This window comes from Rana temporaria, chromosome 10 (assembly GCF_905171775.1).
Source record: "Rana temporaria chromosome 10, aRanTem1.1, whole genome shotgun sequence".
Classification (NCBI taxonomy): Eukaryota; Metazoa; Chordata; class Amphibia; order Anura; family Ranidae; genus Rana; species Rana temporaria.
In genome coordinates this window covers 12,302,830-12,323,486 of record NC_053498.1, presented here as the reverse complement: position 1 = coordinate 12,323,486, position 20,657 = coordinate 12,302,830, and the positions used below count along the sequence as shown (strand labels likewise).

The 20,657-nt window shown below is 47.5% G+C and overlaps 1 protein-coding gene across 1 annotated transcript; it reads left to right on the top strand.

The window, feature by feature from the left end:
• The first annotated feature begins 711 nt into the window (after positions 1–711).
• On the top strand, positions 712–20,419 carry LOC120916330. Its single transcript, XM_040327237.1, has 5 exons — positions 712–889; positions 1,751–1,870; positions 4,591–4,746; positions 18,273–18,410; positions 20,106–20,419. Exons 1-5 carry the CDS (start codon positions 838–840, stop codon positions 20,363–20,365), a joined length of 726 nt encoding a protein of 241 aa, XP_040183171.1. The 5' UTR covers positions 712–837; the 3' UTR covers positions 20,366–20,419.
• The last annotated feature ends 238 nt before the right edge of the window (positions 20,420–20,657 follow it).

Sequence of the window (20,657 nt, the reverse complement as noted above, 5' to 3'; positions counted from 1 at the left end):
GTTTTTCCAACTTCATCATTAAAACGACGTTGCCCACACACCATCGTTTTAAAAAAATGCTCTAGCAAAGCGCGGTGACGTACAACACGTACGACGGCACTATAAAGGGGAAGTTCCATGCGGATGGCGCCACCCTTGGGGCTGCTTTAGCTGATTCCGTGTTAGTAAAAGACGATTTGCTCTTTTCTGTCTGTTAGAGCGTGATGAATGTGCTTACTCCATTACGAACGGTAGTTCTACCAGAACGAGCGCTCCCATCTCATAACTTGCTTCTGAGCATGCGCCGGTTTTTAACGTCCTTTTAGCCCACACACGATCATTTTAAACGACATAGTTTAACCACTTAAGACCCGGACCAAAATGCAGGTAAAAGACCAGGCCCCTTTTTGCGATTCGGCACTGCGTCGCTTTAACTAACAATTGCACGGTCGTGCGACATGGCTCCCAAACAAAATTGGCGTCCTTTTCTTCCCCACAAATAGAGCTTTCTTTTAGTGGTATTTGATCACCTCTCGCTGACGAGTTCCTTGCATGCAAAACACCAATGACATAAAATGTACCTATGGTGCATCTGCAAATGCAAATAGGATCCGAACTTTTACCACATTCCATGTACTGTATATTCTCTGTACTCCTGCGTGTAATTATGAAAATCATGGACTATAAAGTGTCGCTTTCATTCGTTAAACTAAACGTATCTTTCGTAATATGACCAGCATTTCATTTCCATCTCTGTTTCTCCACCCTGTGACTTATTTCATATAAAGCTCATTGGGAAAAGGTTTGCCGTGGTAATATAGCCGTAACGAATCGTACAGACGGTGGAGTATCTTTACAATGATGTCTGTAGTACAGCTATGTTTTCTACTATCAGCGCTTGCAGGATTCAGTAAGTACCGGTAAATGTTTTTCTTCTGTCTAGACACCAGTCTAATTTCATTTTTTTTTCTTCTCTTTTTAATTTATTTTCCTTCTTTTCTCTAGTTTCTATACTTTCAGTTCATTTTCTTGAATATTTTTTTAAATATTTATTCACTTTCTTTTCTTTCCACTTTTCATTTTTTTTCTCTTCTATAATTTTTCTTCGATACTTTTCTCTCTTTTTTTCTTTCTATTTTTTTTCTTCGTCTTTCTTTTTGTTTTATTTTTCCCTCATATTTCCTTCTTTATTTTTTCTTCCATTTTTTTTTTTATCACCTCTCTTTCTTCTTTTTTTCCCCCCCCGCGTACACACACGGTCGGAATTTTCGACAACAAATGCTCGATGTGAGTTTTTGGTCGGATATGGTCCGTCCGTGTGTACGCTCCATCGGACATTTGCTGTCGGAAATTTCCGAAATGGTTCTCAATTTTTCCGACAACAAAAGTGCTTGTTGGAAATTTCGATCGTCTGTATGCAATTTCCGACGCACAAAAATCCTACGCATGCTTGGAATCATTGAACTTCATTTTTCTCGGCTCGTCGTAGTGTTGTACGTGACCGCGTTCTTGACGTTAGGGAATTTCCGACAACATTTGTGTGACCGTGTGTATGCAAGACAAGTTTGAACCAACATTTTGTCGGAACACGGTTTTGTTGTCGAAATGTCGGAACGTCCGATCGTGTGTACACGGCATAATTGTGCCTATTTTAAAAAAATATATATTATCTTTCCATTTTTTTCTTTGTCTTTTTTTTTTTTTTTCTTATTCCTTCTCTTTATTTTTTTTGTTTTTCCTTTTTCATTTAATTGCCATTCTCACGTTACAGGTTACTCTATAATGTGTAATTATTGCACGGCATATGATGATATTCCACGCAATTGCACATCAACGATAGATTGTCCAGCTAATTATCGATGTTCAGCCACGGTTACTGAACACTACAAAGGTATCTTTCTAATTTCCCCCAAAAAATACAAATAGATTGCATGTGGTCTTGATGTAATCATTCTGTAAACTAATGTCTTTTTTTTTTATTAATACATGATTTATTTTGTTATCTTGCCTGGGGGTATCTCCTAGGACTCAGTGGTCATCAACCCTGTCCTCTGGGCCCACTAACAGGCCAGGTTTTATGTATTACCTTGGGGAGATGCAGACTAGAATACTGCAATCACTGAGCATCAAATGATATCACCTATGATGTATTTCAGTTATCTTGCAAACCTGGCCTGTTAGTGGGCCCCGAGGACAGGAGTTGATGACCATTGTACTAGGTTATTAGTCATATTTGACTATACTATGTGCCTCATTCACTAGAAGGTTCTAATTCTTGATAAAGCCTTGATCCTTCTCTTCTGGGGTCCGATGCTGGCGATCCTGGCTCCTCCCCCTGCTAAGTGCCCCCATAGCAAGCCGCTTGCTATGGGGGATACTCATGCAGGCTCGCTCTCTAGCCGTGCTGGGTGTGTTGACACACACAGTGCAGCTTGGCCCTAGCCCAGCTCCCTCCTCTGGAGCCTATGGCTTCCGCTGTTGCCTTTGAGCCAGTGAGGAGAGAAAGAGCAGCGATTTTGCCCCCGTGCCCAGTGCTGGATCGACATCGGGCTCTAGAAGGTTAGAGTGGGGGCTGCACTAATGCAGTGAATGCAGTAACCACTTCAGCCCCCAAAAGATTTGGCTGCTCAATGACCAGGCCATATGGCACTGAACTAACAAGTGTGCGGTCGTTGTACCCAAACAAAAATGACGTTCTTTTTTCCCCACAAATAGAGCTTTCATTTGGTGGTATTTGATCACCTCTGCGTTTTTTTTTTTTGCGCTATAAACAAAAAAAAGAGCGTAAATTTTGAAGAAAACTTGTACTTTTTTGTACTTTTTGCTATTAGAAATATCCCCAAATTTTTCCTCAGTTCAGGCCGATACGTATTCTTTTACATATTTTTGGTAATAAAAATCATAATAAGCGTAAATGGATTGGTTTGTGCAAAAGCTATAGCGTCTACAAAATAGGGGAAAGATTTATGGTATTCTTCTTATTTTTTACTAGTAATGGCAGTGATCAGCGATTTTTATTGGGACTGCGACATTGCGGCGGACAGATCGGACACTTTTGACACATTTTTGGGACCACTGGCATTTATACAGCGATCAGTGCTATAAAAATGCACTGATTACTGTGTAAATGTCACTGGCAGGGAAAGGGGTTAACGCTAGGGGGCGGTCAAGGGGTTAACTGTGTTCTCTAGGGAGTGATTCTAACTGTGGGGGGGAGGGACTGACTGGGTGAGGAGACCAATCGTTGATGATACTAGGCTGGACAAACCCTGAAGGCACGGAGATCTGTCTGTCTACATTGACCGATCTCCGTAGGTGAGGTCTCATGAGGTGTAAATCACTTAGCTCAGAGGCTCTCATACACAGAAGTATGAAGGGTGGTGTTTGTTGGCTCCTTGCCCCTTGCCCATTCACAATGTGCTTTGTATTCTGTGGATGGTTTACAGAAGGGGTCTCCAAACTATGGCTCGAGTGCCACTTCTGGCCCACTACTGCGATCCACCAATCAAAACCTCCTCCAGATACCCAAAGCCAGATATAAGTCCAAAGGAGATCGAAGATTTGCAGCCCAAGGACCCCGCCTGTGGAATGCACTACCAACCACCATCCGACTGGAGTCGGACCACTTGGCCTTCAGGAGAAAGATTAAAACCCATCTCTTCTGAGGTCAAGGGGTTCCTTACCCATGAAATGGATACAGCGCCCAGAGGCGATTCAGTTCGCATGTGTTGCGCTTTACAAGTCTCTCTCTCACTCACTCACTCACTCACTACAAGAGTGTGTCTGGCCTGCAAGTTGGGTCAGTGGCAAATCCTCAGTGTGCACTGATTGAGGATTAGGTTCAGCAAAGTCTGCCTATGTTCTTTGTTTCTGATGTAAGCTGGGACTTTGATGGTGACCCTGATGTAAGGAAGGTCTATTGTGGGGACCCTGATGTTCAGGTGGCACTAGAATAGGGAGCGCGATGTAAGGTGTAGTTTGATGGGGACTCTGATGTAAACAGGGGCTTTGATGGGGATCCTGATGTAAGGAAGGACTATTGTGGGGACCCTGATGTTTAGGTGGCACTAGAATAAGGAGTAATTTGATGGGGACTCTGATGTAAGCAGGGTCTTTGATGGGGATCCTGATGTAAGGGGAACACTGTTGGGGGCCCTAATGTAAGGGCAAAAGCAGCTATAGGCTTTGTGAGGCCTTAGGCAAAATTTAGACATGAGGCCCCACTCACATCCTCAAAATGGAAAAAAAAAATTCAAGCAAGAAAATGGCCGCAGAAAGATGCACGGATCTAGCACACAGGTGATCAGAACCACTTCTAGGGCACCTTCTTCACCCATCAGATGGATTGATTTAAAGAAGACTCTGATAGGTATCCAGATGTAAGGGGGGCCTTAATGAGGATTTTTTTCTGCCCACAGTCATTTGTAAAATATACAATGTGGCCCTTGTACTGGGAGGTATGGAGACCCCTGGTTTACAGAATACCAAGCATGCTGTGAATGGACAAGGGGAGTGGAAGGGTGGACAAACGACATTATGGCTTCTATGTATGGAAACCACATATATTGTAAATTAAAGCATTTCCAACAACGGTTGCTTTTTTATCTGCAGATTTTTCCAAGGAAATTATGGAAACTTCCGTTATCCATCGCTGTGTCCCAGAGAGCTATTGTGATACCTTTGGAAGTTACAGCCTTCAAACGGAAAGAAAATGGATGGGTATCACCTGCTGTGACACTGACTATTGTTTCCCGGATCAACTTGCAGGAAAGTATCTATACTGATCAGCAATTTTTTTTTTTTTTTTTTTAAGTAAAAACCTATTTTGAGAGAAACATTGAAGGGTACCTTTGCTGACCCTTTTCTTTAACTTGAACCCTAATCCTTTGGCTATGAAAGTCATGTGATTAGAAGGTCAGTCACATTTAAGGTAGTTGGAAGCAGGTTCCCTAACCCTCAGGAGCAAATCACAGCTATTTCACCTTTGAAAGCCAAAAGTGTATGCAGGGCCGATCCTAGGGTCACAGACGCCTGGGTGCAGAAATATTTCTGGCGCCCCCACATGGGCGTGGTCATCTTATTAACCCCTCCCCTTTACAAATGTTTGTAAACCCCCCATCAGAGTCCCCCCCCAGCAGGTGTCCCCCATCAGAGCCCCCCCACAGCAGGTGTCCCCCATCAGAGCCCCCCACATCAGGTGTCCCCATAGATCAGTACTTGTCCAATAGTTCCATGTAGCTCAGGCGCGCTGGGAGCAGAAGCACATTACAGGGGGCGGGGCATACGTGGCATCTTTGGTTACTTGGAGGGTGGCACTGGGAGAGCATTTCTGGGAGTGCACGGGGTGATTGGCAGCAGCTCCGGCCAACCCAGAAGCCTCTCATCAAACCTATGGGAAAAGAACAGACACACGCAAAGGGGGCGGGGCAGACAGGAGACTGCTCCATGCACACCGGACAGAATTAATTAGTGGAGCCTAGTGCCGGAACGTGTTCCAGTACTAGGCTCCGCTGCGGTACCCAGCCCGGATTCCGGGGACAACGCGGGGTATGCGCTCTTGTCAGTTGCCAGCTGAGAGACTAAGCGGGTGGGGAACTGCAGCACCCGCTACATGCGCTCCGCCTCTGGTCACAGACAAGAAGGAGCGAGGGGAGCAATTTGGAGATTCAGCGCCCCCACCTCTGCGGCGCCTGAGTGCAGAGCACCCCGTGCATCCTGCCTAGGATCGGCCCTGAGTGTATGCATGTTGTAAAAATGTGCAAAAACATACATTTTTTTTATTTTTTATTCCAATAATTGTTATTATGTTTTAGAAACACATACAAAGAGCAGCAAAATGATTGCGTTGACTTAAAGCGGAGTTCCACCTAAAAATGGAACTTCCGCTTAACCCACTCCTCGCCCCCTTACATGCCACATTTGGCATGTAATTTTTTTGGGGGGGGAGTGGGGGCTTCAGGAGAAGGGGACTTCCTGTCCCACTTCCTCCTTCCGCCAAGGGGCTGGAAAGGTGATTAGCTTAATCGCCTTCTTGCAGCCCCTCCCTGTAGGCGAGTGCCTGTCCAATCGGACGGCGCAGTGCCGCTCGCGCATGCGCAGTGGGTGCCCGGCCATGAAGCCGAAAGCTGTCACTGCCGGGTGCCCACATTAGGAATGAAGACGCCGGCCGGCGAGGGGGGGCGAGGAGCGGAGCCCCGGCCGGCGCGTCGCTGGAGCCGTGGAGCAGGTAAGTGTCTGTTTATTAAAAGCCAGCAGCTACACTTTTTGTAGCTGCTGACTTTTAATAAACTTAAAAAAAAGGCTGGGACTCCCCTTTAAAGGGATTGGAAAGCTTATTTTATTTTTATTCTTTCTTTAAAAAATAACAAACATGTTATACTTAGCTGCTCTCTGTAGTGATTTTGCACAGAGCAGCCTAGAATCTACTCTTCTCGGGTCCCTCTTCGGTGCTCATGGCCCCTCCCTCCTGTTCAATGCCCCCCACAGTAAGCAGCTTGCTATAAGGGCACCCAAGCCGAGCCGCAGCTCCCTGTGGAAGAGTCCCAGACGGTTGAGACACTCAAACGCATCGCTGGACAGAGATGGGGCTCAGGTAAGTATGTGGCGGGGCTGCTGCACACAGAAAGCTTTTTATTTGAATGCATAGAATGCATTAAGAAAAAAAAATTTTTTTTGACTTTACAACCACTTTAACTACTTGCCGACCAGCCGCCGCAGTTATACACCTGTCAGTGTTAACCAGGGAATGCTGGCTCTGATAGACACTTCCAATACACACCCACTGCTGTTATTCAGATGGCCAGCGTTCAACAGGGGGCCGGCCACCTGAATATTGGGCGGCAGCGGCGACAATACATAGATTCATGCTGTGCATGAATTTATGTATTGTTGAGTAACGTGTGCAGGAGAGAGGGGGCGGTGCTCCTGCGTCCACTATGGACGCACCGCCACTGAATCTTACTGACTGAATTTTTGGAAGCCAGTTGTTTGACATGACATGTCTCTTCTGCAATAAAAAGCCTGCTCACCAGTGGCGGCTGGTGCTCAAAATTTTAGGGGGGCGCAAACAAACTGAAAAAAAAAAAAACATCAATTGCAGCCACTGTGCCCATCAAATGCAGCTACTGTGCCAAACGCAACTACTGTGCCCATAAATTGCCACCACTGTGCCATCAAACGCAACCACTGCGCCTCATGAAATGCTGCCAGTGTGCCCATCAATTTCTGCTACTGTGCCCCATCAGATGCTGCCAGTGTGCCCATCAATTGCTGCTACTGTGCCCCATCAGATACTGCCAGTGTGCCCATCAATTGCCATTACTGTGCCCTATCAGATTCTGCCAGTGTGACCATCAATTTCCGCTACCATGCCCCATTAGATGCACTTACCTGTCTCGCAGCGGGTCAGCAGCGACTCTGACTGGGCAGAATTTTTCCGCTATATACTGTGTGTGTCTATATATATATATATATATATATATATATATATATATTTTATAAAAAACGAATTCATGCTCCCAGCGTGAGCAGTAAGAAGGGGTCTGTGGGGCTGAGCTATTAAAAAGTGAAGAATATAGCAAATAAGGCTCTGAGTCATTGGACAGGTCCGACAACTAGTTGTTCATGGTTTGGACCAGTCATGATTCCTAGAGAGCGATTCCAGGAGCCTGGAGGTGGCGTATTTGGAGGTAATAAAATGGTTCAGAGCCTAGAATATCATGTGAGTAGGGATGAGCCAAACACCCCCCCCCCTCCCCCGTCCCCGTTCGGTTCGCACCAGAACCTGTGAACAGACCAAAAGTTTGTGTGAAATTTAGAACCCCATTAAAGTCCATGGGACTCGAACATTTGAAATCTAAAGTGCTAATTTTAAAGGCTAATATGCAAGTTATTGTACTAAAAAGTGTTTGGGGACCTGGGTCCTGTCCCAGGGGACATGTATCAATGCAAAAAAAAGTTTTAAAAACAGCATTTTTTTCGGGCGCAGTGATTTTAAATGACTTTTTTATCTTTCAGAAATAACACTTTGTGCAGGGACAGTTCTAAACACGGGAAACATGCGCTGCTTTACAGGCATACTATACACACCCCAAAGGTACGAAATGTAAAGGAATATTTCATTTTTATTGTTTCACTTTAACCACTTAACCTCCGGACCATATTGCTGGTCAAAGACCAGAGCACTTTTTGTGATTTGGCACTGCGTCGCTTTAACTGACAATTGCGCGGTCGTGCAACGTGGCTCCCAAACAAAATTGGCGTCCTTTTTTCCCCACAAATAGAGCTTTCTTTTGGTGGTATTTGATCACCTCTGCGGTTTTTAGTTTTTGCGCTATAAACAAAAATAGAGCGACAATTTTGAAAAAAATGAATATTTTTTACATTTTGTTATAATAAATATCCCCCAAAAATATATAAAAGAACTTTTTTTTTTCTCAGTTTAGGCCGTTACGTATTCTTCTACCTATTTTTGGTAAAAAAAATCGCAATAAGTGTTTATTGATTGGTTTGCGCGAAAGTTATATCGTTTACAAAATAGGGGGTATTTTTATGGCATTTTTATTAATATATTTTTTTACTACGGCGCACGGGAGTTGGGGGCGAGCGGGGGGCGGGCACGAGTGGCCTGCGCGAGAGCCGACGTTATATTATGTGCTCTCGCGCAGGGGAGCCGACCTGCCACCGTAAAACTGCGGCGGCTGGTCAGCAAGAGGTTAAGCATTATTAAAATCACTGCTCCCGAAAAGACAGCTGTTTTTTTAAACTTTTTTTGGATTGATACTTGTCCCCTGGGGCAGGACCCGGGTCTCCAAACACTTTTTATGACAAAAACTTGCATATAAGCCTTTAAAATTAGCACTTTAGATTTCTCCCATAGACTTTTCCAGGGTGTTCTGCGGCATTTCGAATTTGCCGCGAACACCCCAAATTGTTTGCTGTTCGGCGAACAGGCAATGTTCGACTCAAACTCAAAGCTCATTCCTACATGTGAGTCCTTAATTTGGGGAATAGAGCGAATGCCCTGAGTGGTCAGCATAGAACAGATTAAAGTGAGACCTGAGCACATATAACTTTGGGTGTTTTCAAGGTCTGGGGGAACGAGAGAGCAATTGAGATACTGAGGTAGGTGCTGAGAAATAAAGTTCAGACAGATAGAGTCGGAGTCAGGAACAGGGGGCAGAGGGGGGAGGAAGCCAAGGTAGGGATGCAAGTGAGACAGGGTCTTTGTCCATCCTGTTGATAAAGGTCCAGGTAGGCATAGTGGGCTATCTGGGCTGCTTTGTAATAATAGGTAATATTGGGTAACTTCCTGTCCTTCCTTGGCTATTTGGATGTAAACCAAGGCCCGGATTCTCAGAGGACTTACGACGGCGTAGCGCCATGTACGCCGGCGTAAGTCCGAATCCGAGCTGTCGTATCTATGCGCCTGATTCTTAGAATCAGTTACGCATAGATTTCTATTCTATCCGACCGGCGTAAGTGTTTTACGCCGTTTTGCATTTTTACGCTGGCCGCTAGGGGCGTGTAAGCTGATTTACGCGTCGAAATATGTAAATCAGCTAGATACGCAAATTCCTGAACGTACGCCCGGTCGACGCAGTAAAGTTACGCCATTTACGTAAGGCTTTTCCCGGCGTATAGTTACCCCTGCTATATGGTGGCGTAAGTGCGGCGTAACAATGTTAAGTATGGCCGTCGTTCCCGTGTCGAAATTTGAAATTTCCGTGAATGGGGCTGGACGTCATTTACGTACACGTCGAAACCAATACGTCCTTGCGGCGTACTTTGCCGCAAAGCACACTGGGATATTCCATGGACGGCGCATGCGCCGTAAGTGCAAAACGTCAATCACGTCGGGTCACAGCACATTATCGTAAAACACGCCCCCCTGTTCAACATTTGAATTAGGCGGGCTTACGCCGGCCGATTTACGTTACGTTGCCGCAACTTACAGAGCAAGTGCTTTGAGAATACAGCACTTGCCCGTCTAAGTTGCGGAGGCATAACGTAAATCGGATACGTTACGCCCGGGCAAAGTTACGCGGATCTACCTGAATCTGGCCCCAAGTGTCTATTCAGCCTCAGTTTAGATGGGTTCCAGATAAATTTGAGAACAAGGGGCCAGATCCTCAAAAGAGATACGGCGGAGTAACTGCTGTTACTCCATCGTATCCCTTGTCCTAACTTTGGAACTGATCCACAGAAGCAGTTTTCCAAAGTTAGGCAGAAGATCCGGCATGTGTAATTGAATTACACTGCCGAATCTTAGGATGCAGTACCGCATCCGCAGCTGGGGGCATTTCGAGTCGAAATGCTGTTTCTGGTATGCAAATTAGCACTTAAGGCGATCCACAAAGCTTTCCAGCTTTGTTTTTTCGCCGTAAGTTTTAGTTTGCAAGTGTAAAACTAGGGCTGGTGTTACAAAGTGTAAACTAGTCACACCATGTAAAAGCCCATTCCAGCGACGGCATTTGGTATGCATTCCCGAGGGAGAACTCCACGGCAATTTGTAAAAACAAAACCGGCATGGGTTCCCCCCCAGGAGCATACCAGGCCCTTAGGTCTGGTATGGGTTGTAAGGAGACCCCCCTACGCCGAAAAATCGACGTAGGGGGTCCCCCTACAATCCATACCAGACCCGTATCCAAAGCACGCTACCCGGCCGGTCAGGAAAGGAGTGGGGACGAGCGAGCGTCCCCCCCTCCTGAGCCGTGCCAGGCCGCATGCCCTCAACATGGGGGGGTTGGGTGCTCTGGGGCAGGGGGGCGCACTGCGGGCCCCCCCACCTCAGAGCACCCTGTCCCCATGTTGATGAGGACAGGACCTCTTCCCGACAACCCTTGCTGTTGGTTGTCGGGGTCTGCGGGCGGGGGCTTATAGGAATCTGGGAGTCCCCTCAAATAAGGGGGCCCCCAGATACCGGCCCCCCACCCTAAGTGAATGGATATGGGGTACATCGTACCCCTATCCATTCACCTGTAGGTAAAAAGTTAAAGTTAGTAAACACACAACACAAGGGTTTTTAAAATAATTTATTATTCTGCTCCGGACGCCCCCCCTGTCTTCTTTATTAGCTCTATTACCAGGGGGGGCTTCTTCTTCCACTCTCCGGGGGTCTTCTCCGCTCTCCGGGGGGGGTTTCTTCTTCCGCTCTCCGGGGGTCTTCTTCCACTCTCCGGGGGGGGTTTCTTCTTCCGCTCTCCGGGGGGGGCTTCTCCGCTCTCCGGGGGTCTTCTTCTATCTTCTCCCCTCTTCCGCTGTTGACTCGGCGAACCCCGGTTCTTCTCCAGCTGTCCGGTGCCTTCTTCTTCAGCGCTGGCTGCCTGCTATCTTTGTGTGTTAGCTCAATTTCTAACAGGCAGCCGGCGCGGTCTTCTGTGACGTCAGGTTCTTCTTCTCCCCTCTTCCGATGTTGCCTCGTCGCCTCTTGTCGCTGTAATGATGGAAGCGCGCCTTGCATCCCATTTATATAGGCATCACCGTCCCATCATGCTCCGGTAGGTACCCACGTGGTGGGTGCACGTGGGTAGGCACCCACCACGTGGGTACCTGCCGGAGCATGATGGGACGGTGATGCCTATATAAATGTGATGCAAGGCGCGCTTCCATCATTACAGCGACAACAGGCGACGAGTCAACATCGGAAGAGAGAAGAACAGAAGACCCTGACGTCACAGAAGACCGCGCCGGCTGCCTGTTACTAATTGAGCTAACACACAAAGATAGCAGGCAGCCAGCGCTGAAGAAGAAGGCACCGGACATCTGCAGAAGAACCGGGGTTCGCCGAGTCAACAGCGGAAGAGGGGAGAAGATAGAAGAAGACCCCCGGAGAGCGGAGAAGCCCCCCCCGGAGAGCGGAAGAAGAAACCCCCCCCGGAGAGTGGAAGAAGACCCCCGGAGAGTGGAAGAAGACCCCCGGAGAGTGGAAGAAGAAGCCCCCCCTGGTAATAGAGCTAATAAAGAAGACAGGGGGGGCGTCCGGAGCAGAATAATAAATTATTTTAAAAACCCTTGTGTTGTGTGTTTACTAACTTTAACTTTTTGCCTACAGGTGAATGGATAGGGGTACGATGTACCCCATATCCATTCACTTAGGGTGGGGGGCCGGTATCTGGGGGCCCCCTTATTTGAGGGGACTCCCAGATTCCTATAAGCCCCCGCCCGCAGACCCCGACAACCAACGGCAAGGGTTGTCGGGAAGAGGTCCTGTCCTCATCAACATGGGGACAGGGTGCTCTGAGGTGGGGGGGCCCGCAGTGCGCCCCCCTGCCCCAGAGCACCCAACCCCCCCATGTTGAGGGCATGCGCCCTGGCACGGCTCAGGAGGGGGGGGGGGGCGTTCGCTCGTCCCCACTCCTTTCCTGACCGGCCGGGTAGCGTGCTTTGGATACGGGTCTGGTATGGATTGTAGGGGGACCCCCTACGTCGATTTTTCGGCGTGGGGGGGTCTCCTTACAACCCATACCAGACCTAAGGGCCTGGTATGCTCCTGGGGGGTGAACCCATGCCGGTTTTTTCTTTGAAAATTGGCATGGAGTTCTCCCTCAGGAATGCATGCCGAGCGACGCTGTCATTTTTTTTTTTTTTTTCCCGACGCAACTTTTTTAAGCCGGCGCGATCCTCAAAACTCGGCGTAACGTAACTTCGCGCACGCGCAGTACGGCCGGCGCGGGAGCGCGCCTCATTTAAATGGGACTCGCCCCATTTGAATAGGAACGCCTTGCGCCGGCGGAATTTTAGTTACACGGCCTGAAATTTCTAGATAAGTGCTTTGTGGATCGGGCACTTAGGTAGAAATTTTAAGGCAGTGTAACTTAAATGGGATTTTTTAAGTTACGCCAGGTTTTTGTGGATCTGGCCCCAGGTGTTGTAGGATCAAGTCAAGTAAAGTCAAGCTTTATTGTCATTCTACTACACGTGAGGACATACAGTAGAACAAAATGTTGTATCTCACAGGGCCAAGGTGCTACATACAAACTAAACATAATTATAAATAAAAATACAAAGGATAAAAACACTGTGAAGGATGCTCAAGATTTGGGGGTAGCAGGATTGGCAAAAGTGGTAGAGAAGTTTTAAGAGGAAGATCATCTTGATTGCATGAATGCACCCTAACCAAGACAGGGTCATGTTTCATGAGTTGAGTAGGCAAGTCAGAGTTTTAATGAGCATAGGATAGTTAGCTGCATGCAGGGATTGGTAAGATGGGGTCAAGGTGACTCTAATGCCTCGTACACACGACCGGTTTTCCCGATGGGAAAACTGTCATGTTTTCTTTTGGTCGAGAAAACCAGCCGTGCATATGCTCCCCAGCAGTTTTCCCGACAGAAAAACTGCGGGAAAAAAATTAGAACTTGTTCTCTTTTTTCTCGTCGCGAATCACAGCATTTTTTTCCCCCGCAGTTTTCCTATGGTGAAACACTGCTCTGGAGCATACACACGCCCGGTTTCCCCGACCAAAGCTCTCAGGCAGTTTTCCTGTCAGGAAAACCGGCCGTGTGTACACAGGGAAAACTGCCCGAGCCGGTTCCCAGTTTTCCTGTCGGGTTTCCCGGTGGTCTTTTGAAAACTGTCATGTTTTCTTTTGGTCGAGAAAACCGGGCGTGTGTATGCTCCCCAGCAGTTTTCCCAACAGAAAAACTGCGGGGAAAAAAAATTAGAACTTTTTTCTCATCGCGAATTGCTGCATTTATTGATTTATTTATTTTTTGTGCCCCCCAAAAAAATTTGAGCACCAGCCGCTACTGGTAAGATTGTCCACTTCTGGAATATGTATTATACTTGGAATGCAGTCCCTAATAAAATATAATTTCTCTTATCATCCATGGATGGACCTTCACAAGTCTTGACAAGTGGGTTATGTTCCTGTTCATAGGAGAGGACTAGGCAGAACATGTTAGATATTTAAATAAATCTTACTTTAACAGAGTTGAACAGCCCCGCCCAGGGGGCAGTCCCTTCGGACATAACCCTCCTCCCTGCAGCATGCAGCCTCAGTTTTTGTTCTGCCTAGCAAAGGAGAAGGACGTATGGCTCCCTTTGGGCCCAGCACCCTGAAGAAATTGTTCATTGCATTTTCTTTTCTTTTTAATTTTCTTTATTTGAGATTCTTCTCTCAACTGCCGGCTGAGTGACAGGCTCACAGTGGACTGGCAGCTACTCCAATGCGGTTGTATGCTTGTCAGGAATGCGCCAGTGGGTCCTCGCATGGACGGGTAAGTACAGTCCTTCCTGCCTCGGCGGGTCAGTATGGCTGGGCATTCCTGGGGTTAGGGGGCCCTCCTATCCCCCCTTTCCCTGCTCTCTGTCACATTTCCCCCTGCTGCTCTACCGCTGCTACCGGGGTGGACCTGTGGGGGGGCTCCTTTTCCCACCGGGGGACTATGGGATGTCTGGGCCCATTTTTTTTGTGGGGGTGAGCTGTGCCTCAGGGAAGCCCCATTAGGCCTTCTCATCCACATTGCAGTGTTTTGCCGCCATTTTGGCGGCGCCGGCGCCATTTTTTTGCATTCTGCTGTTTGCATTGACATTTCCCATTGGCGGGCATTTTGTTGTGGTCGCGCTATGGCGCAGCTTGTTATTGCGGTCGGCCATTTTACTGTGGCCGTGCCCTGTTATCTCTGAGGCGTTCGGTGGCCATTTTGTGTGTGGTTTTGGCCTCTAGTGCTGGCTTTCTATATGGTGCGCAGCACATATCTCCTCACAGATTTTTACCTCACAGCTTTACCTCACAGCTTTTTCCTCACAGCACACGCTGTGTACAGAGGGCGGGCAGTGGTGCTGAGCAGTCTCTTGCTGGGTTGGTGAGTTCCCTGGGTAACCCCCAAGTCAGCGCAGCAAGGAGGGTGGGATTTTCAGGTCTTGAATAGGTCCCTGAGAGCTGTCTGTATGGAGTCAGTATCTGGCCCTTCTTCCCCAAACATGCCAGAGGTGGCAGCTGGTGCTCTTGCACCTGCGGTTCCTATGGACACTTTGTCGGCAGTCCTGGAAACATTTGTTGCCATGGTGGAAGCAGCGTGCGGGCGTAAGGGGGGTAAAAAGCGCCCCTCCCCCCATCTCCTGGGGAATGCTCTGACTCCAGTTCTGTGTTGTCTGAGGATGTGGACCAGGACCTTCCTTGTGAGGGTCAGTACAGGACAGGGCACTTGTTAGTGAGCTTATCAGTGCTGTAAGGGACTCCCTTAAGCTGGATAGTGCAGCTGAGGCATCCACTGAGGTTTCAGTCTTTTTTGGGTCCCACAAGTCGGACCGCTCTGTGAAGGTTTTTCCTTATGTGTCCTTTTTTGACAAGTTCATTGATAAGGAATGGGAAAAGCCACAGAAGTCCTTTGTAGTTCCTCAGTGCCTGGCAGTCCGTTACCCTTTTGAAGACAGACCATTTGAAAAAATGGGCTTCTCCTCCGGCAGTTGACCCCCCGGTTGCCCGGTTAAATAAGGTGACCACTCTCCCTATAGAAGGGACCCCTGCCTTTAAGGACCATACTGATAGGAGTTCCGAGGCGCTGACCCGCTCCATGTTTACCATGCTGGGGTCTGCATTGCGGCCTATTGTGGCTGCAACCTTGGTGTCTCAGACACTCACTGAAAGGGCGAAGGTTTTGCACCAGACTGTGGAGGAGCACCAGCTCCCTCACAAATTTATTAGACTGGCCGACCAGTTGGTCCAGGGCCTTGTATATGTCTGTGATGCTACACTGGATGCAATGCAGCCCCCTTGATATCCAGAGCTTTTGTTTCGGCGTTGGTTTTGCGCCGCCTGATTTGGCTGAAATGATGGTCTGCTGACCAAGCATCCAAAAAAGTCCTGGCAAATTGACCCTTCAAAGGTGGGAGGCTTTTTGGTACCTCGTTGGGCGACATTATTAAGGATGTCACTGGGGGTAGGAGCACTTTCCTCCCTCAGTCCACCAAAAGGAAAGAGCCGCGCCGTAAGCCGGGTACTTCGTTTCCCACTCAGAAGCGGTATTTTCGTCAGTCAGGGCCCGCAGGTAAGCCCTTCCAGGCTGACAAAGACTCAGCTGGGGGACAGAAACGTCCCTGGGTGCGTAAGCCAAACAAACCAGCATCCAAACCCGCCACTGCATGAAGTCTTGCCCCCCCCCCCGATTAATGGGTGGGGGGACGGCTTTGGAGGTTCAAAGCTCGGTGGACCTCCCTGCTCTCCGACCAGTGGGTCTGCGAGGTGTTCTCGGGGTACAATGCGGGAGGACCTTCTATCTCAAGGTCCCATACTTCATGCTGCTTTACAGTCGCTGGCTTTAACGGCAGGGTATTGAGGGACTGGGGTCTTTCCGACTCGGTCGTCTCAACTATGCTGAGGGCACGGAAGTCTTCTTCCAGGAAGATCTACCATTGCACCTGGAAGGCCTACATCTCTTTGTGCGAAGAAATGGGGTGGAGTCCACGGACGTATTCGGATTCCAGGGTCCTGCTGTTTTTAGAGCGTGGAGAGTGTGACGGATCCTGTCCCACACTGAGTGCTTCCGTCAGTAATACCGCTTCCTCTAGTCTGACCATCAGAAAGATATGATTATTACAGCTCCATGGAATACAAGTCTAGCCGGAAATATTTTGTAGCATCTAGCAAAGTTTATTGGCAGAAACAGACTTTTTATACACTTTTAACACAGAGGGTTACATAATGAGGTAGGGCTGACTCATGGATACTCCCCCCTCCCCTCTCTCAACACCTTTAGCAGACAACTATAGAATTAGCATGTTAATTAACACAGCAAAGCCCAGGTGACCAGACAGTCCGTCTCCGGAGGTCAATGTGATCAGCTATTTCAATGTTAATGTATTGTTCAGAATTAACAACTAAGAATAGTCTTTGGGCAAATCCAAGAAAGCAGTCTCTCAAAAATGTAACAAAAGACTCATATAGCAATAACAAATAATAGGGTGAATGTGGCAGAAAAGGTGCCTGCAGCCAGTGTCCGCGACAGAGAAGATCAGAAACTTGCCTTAAGTACCATTAAGGGACATATTTCAGCCTTGGCTGTGTTCTTTCAGCGGCCCTTGGCGTCCCATTCTCTGGTGGGTACCTTTGTGCAGGGGGTTCATCATATACTTCCCCCTCTTAAACCACCTCTTCCTCCATGGGATTTGAATCTGGTGTTCTCGGTTCTTCAGGAACCTCCCTTTGAAAACATCAAAGAAATTCCTCTCTTGACACTTTCTCAGAAGGTAGCCTTTTTGGTGGCCATAACTTCTGTCAGACATGTTTCTGAGTTGGTGGCCTTGTCTTGCAAGTCGCCATACTTGATCCTCCATAAGGTTAAGGCGGTATTGCGCCCACAACCTTCCTTTCTTCCGAAGGTGGTTCCAGCCTTTCATCTCTGAATGATGACATTGTTCTTCCATCCTTGTGTCCTCGGCCGGCGCATCCTAAGGAGGTTGCACTTTAGACGTGGTCCGCGCTTTGCGGGTGTACCTCTCTGAGCTACGGCTCAGTTTCGCACATCTGACTCACTTTTTGTGACGTATCTGGTCCACAAAAGGGCCTGACGGTCTCGTCAGCCACCATTTCTCGGTGGATCAGGCAGACCGTCATACAGGCCTATGCTCTTAAGGGGCGGGCACCCCCCTTTCTGGTGACGGCACATTTAACCAGGGCAATTGGTGCTTCCTGGGCTTTCCAACATCAAGCGTCTGTCTCACAGGTGTGTAAGGCGGTGACTTGGACGTCCGTTCACACTTTTTCCAAATTTTACAAGGTTGATGTGAGTGCATCTTCAGATGCTTCCTTCGGCCGCAAGGTTTTGCAGGCGGCTGTTTAAAGTTGCACCTTCTCCGCTTGGAGCTCTGCTTGTTTGGGGTGAAGTTTTTTGATTTTACTGATGCTGTTCCCACCTCTTGTTTTTTTAAACTGCTTGGGGACGTCCAACTTGTCAAGACTATAGAGAAAATTGGATTTTTTGTACTCACCGTAAAATCCTTTTCTCTGTCGTCCATGAACTGACACAGCACCCACCCCTCCTTTTTTGGTTTGTACTGCTTTTTTACGAACTGAGGCTGCATGCTGCAGGGAGGAGGGTTATGTCTGAAGGGACCGCCCCCTGGGTGGGGCTGTTCAACTCTGTTAAAGTAACATGCATTTAAATATCTAACATGTTCTTCCTAGTGCTCTCCTATGAACAGGAACATAACCCACTTGTCAAGACTTGTGAAGGCTGTGTCCGTCCATGGACGACAGAGAAAAGGATTTTACGGCGAGTACAAAAATCCTATTTTTTCTAATAAAATTTGTACCCCCCAAGAGGGCTATAAGGCTTATTTGTTTTATCTTACAGATATAAAGACAAACAATGAGCTCACTGGAGTAACATGCCCAGTATGCTCTTCTAATACTTCTTCCACTTGTGAACCTGAAGGAACTATGCAATGTCGAGGAGAAGAATATAACTGCATTCGGATATACACTGTAACAAGTAAGACTCCGAGGGGATCTGCCTAGAAGCAGTAAATGGCTTTGACACAGAGAGCAAAGTTTTAAATGCCATAAAACTATCCCCTATTTTGTGGACGCTATAACTTTTGCGCAAACCATTTAATATACGAAGAAATTGTTGTTGTTTTTTTTTGGGGGGGGGGATATTTATTATAGCAAAAAAAATGGCCTGGTCATTAAGGGGGCAAATCCTTCCGGTCCTTAAGTGGTTAAAGTGTCACCTTTGGACAATTTTGGGGACCTTTGTTTTTCACCATTTCAAGGGTGTGCACAATTTTAAGACTTAACATGTTTGGCATCTATATACTTGACACGATTCCACCTTTTATATTCCACCAAAATAGATGATTGTTATATTGTGTTTGTTTGCACTAAAATTAGATTTAGCATATTATTTTCCTGCGCAAAAAAAAAAAAAAAAATTGCAACTGGCACCATTTATCTCTCTAGGGTTTCCGCTTTGAAAAAAGTTATTTCTGTCAAAAACTGCAGATTTTATCATGTGTGCGGAAAATAAAAAAATACAAAATTGCGCTGGTGGGCAATGGTTAATATAGAGTGCCATACAGAAGTGGTCCCCAACCATTTTGGCCCCCGGGGGCAGGCATTGTGGATTGTGGTGCCTGCCACCAGATTGCCACATTGACTGCCACCAGATGCAGGTTACCACCAGATGTAGATTGCCACCAGATGTAGATTGCCACAGTCACTTGCCACATGCCACCAGATGCAGATTGCCACAGTCACTTGCCACATGCCGCCAGATGCAGATTGCCACATGTGGCAAGTGACTGTGGCAATCTGCATCTGGTGGCATGTGGCATATGACTGTGGCAATCTGCATCTTGTGGCATGTGGCAAGTGACTGTGGCAATCTGCATCTGGCGGCATGTGGCAAGTGACTGTTGCAATCTGCATCTGGCGGCATGTGGCAAGTGACTGTGGCAATCTACATCTGGTGGCAATCTACATCTGGTGGCATGTGGCAAGTGACTGTGGCTATCTACAACTGGCGGCATGTGGCATCTAGGAGGCAGGGGACAGTGGTATGTGCAATCTGCATCTAGGGGCATGTGACAAGTGACTGTGGCAATCTACAACTGTCCCCTGCCTCCTAGAAGCCACATGCCGACAGTCACTTGCCACATGCCACCAGATGCAGATTGACACCAGTTGTAGATTGCCACAGTCACTTTCCACACGCCACCAGATGCAGATTGCACATACCACTGTCCCCTGCCTCCTAGATGCAAATTGTCACTAGGCACAGTGAGTTTCGCGTGAGAGAGAACAGTGGTGATGCGGGGCGGGCGGTGGGAGATGATGTCATCTCTCTCCTCGCCTGCTTCACCCCCAACAGTATACCGGCTGGGCTGTGTGGGCGGAACAGCTGTGGGACTGTGTGGGCGGAAGTGTGGTGATGGCGGCGATCTCACTGTTCGCCCGCCGCCGCCACCACACCGCAAATAGCGCAGACTTCGCGGCCCGCCATTAAACAAGCTGCGGCCCGGTAGTGGGCCGCGGACCAGGGGTTGGAGACCCCTGCCATACAGTATATGCACCCCAACAGAATAATTTACAATTATGACTGACGTGTGCCATTAACAGTTTACTTAAAATCTGGAGTTGGAGCAGTTTTCTTAATCAGGAATATTTTTCTTCTTTATTTTTACAGAGTACTATTATTACGAGTCTGTTTTTTACAACGGTTATTATTATATGGGAGGCTCAAAGACTGTGCAGGAGGAGAGTTCCATTCGAGGTTGTGCCACTGATTCGTTTTGTGACTTTGGCAGTGAAATGATGTTGGGAGATCATTCCAGAATGGAAACAATATACAATTGTACCGATGGCGCTGAAGAACGTTCTGGCTTCCCCACTACTCTGATCTTTTGTTGTATTGCTCAAATTTTGCTCTATTTGTTCATTTTTTAAAAATTGCACAAATATTTTTAACCACTTAACCCCCGAGCCTCTTTCTGAGATTCGGCGTTTACAATTTTTTTGCTAAAAATTACTTAGACCCCCAAACATTATATATATTTTTTTCTAACACCCTAAAGAATAAAATGGCGGTCCTTGCAATACTTTCTGTCCCTCCGTATTTGTGCAGAGGTCTTAAAGGCAAAGAAAGGGGAAAAAAACAACACGGTTTTGAATAAAAAAATAAGATACCAGTAAAGGTAGCCCATTTTTTTTTTATATTGTTAAAGATAATGTTACGCCG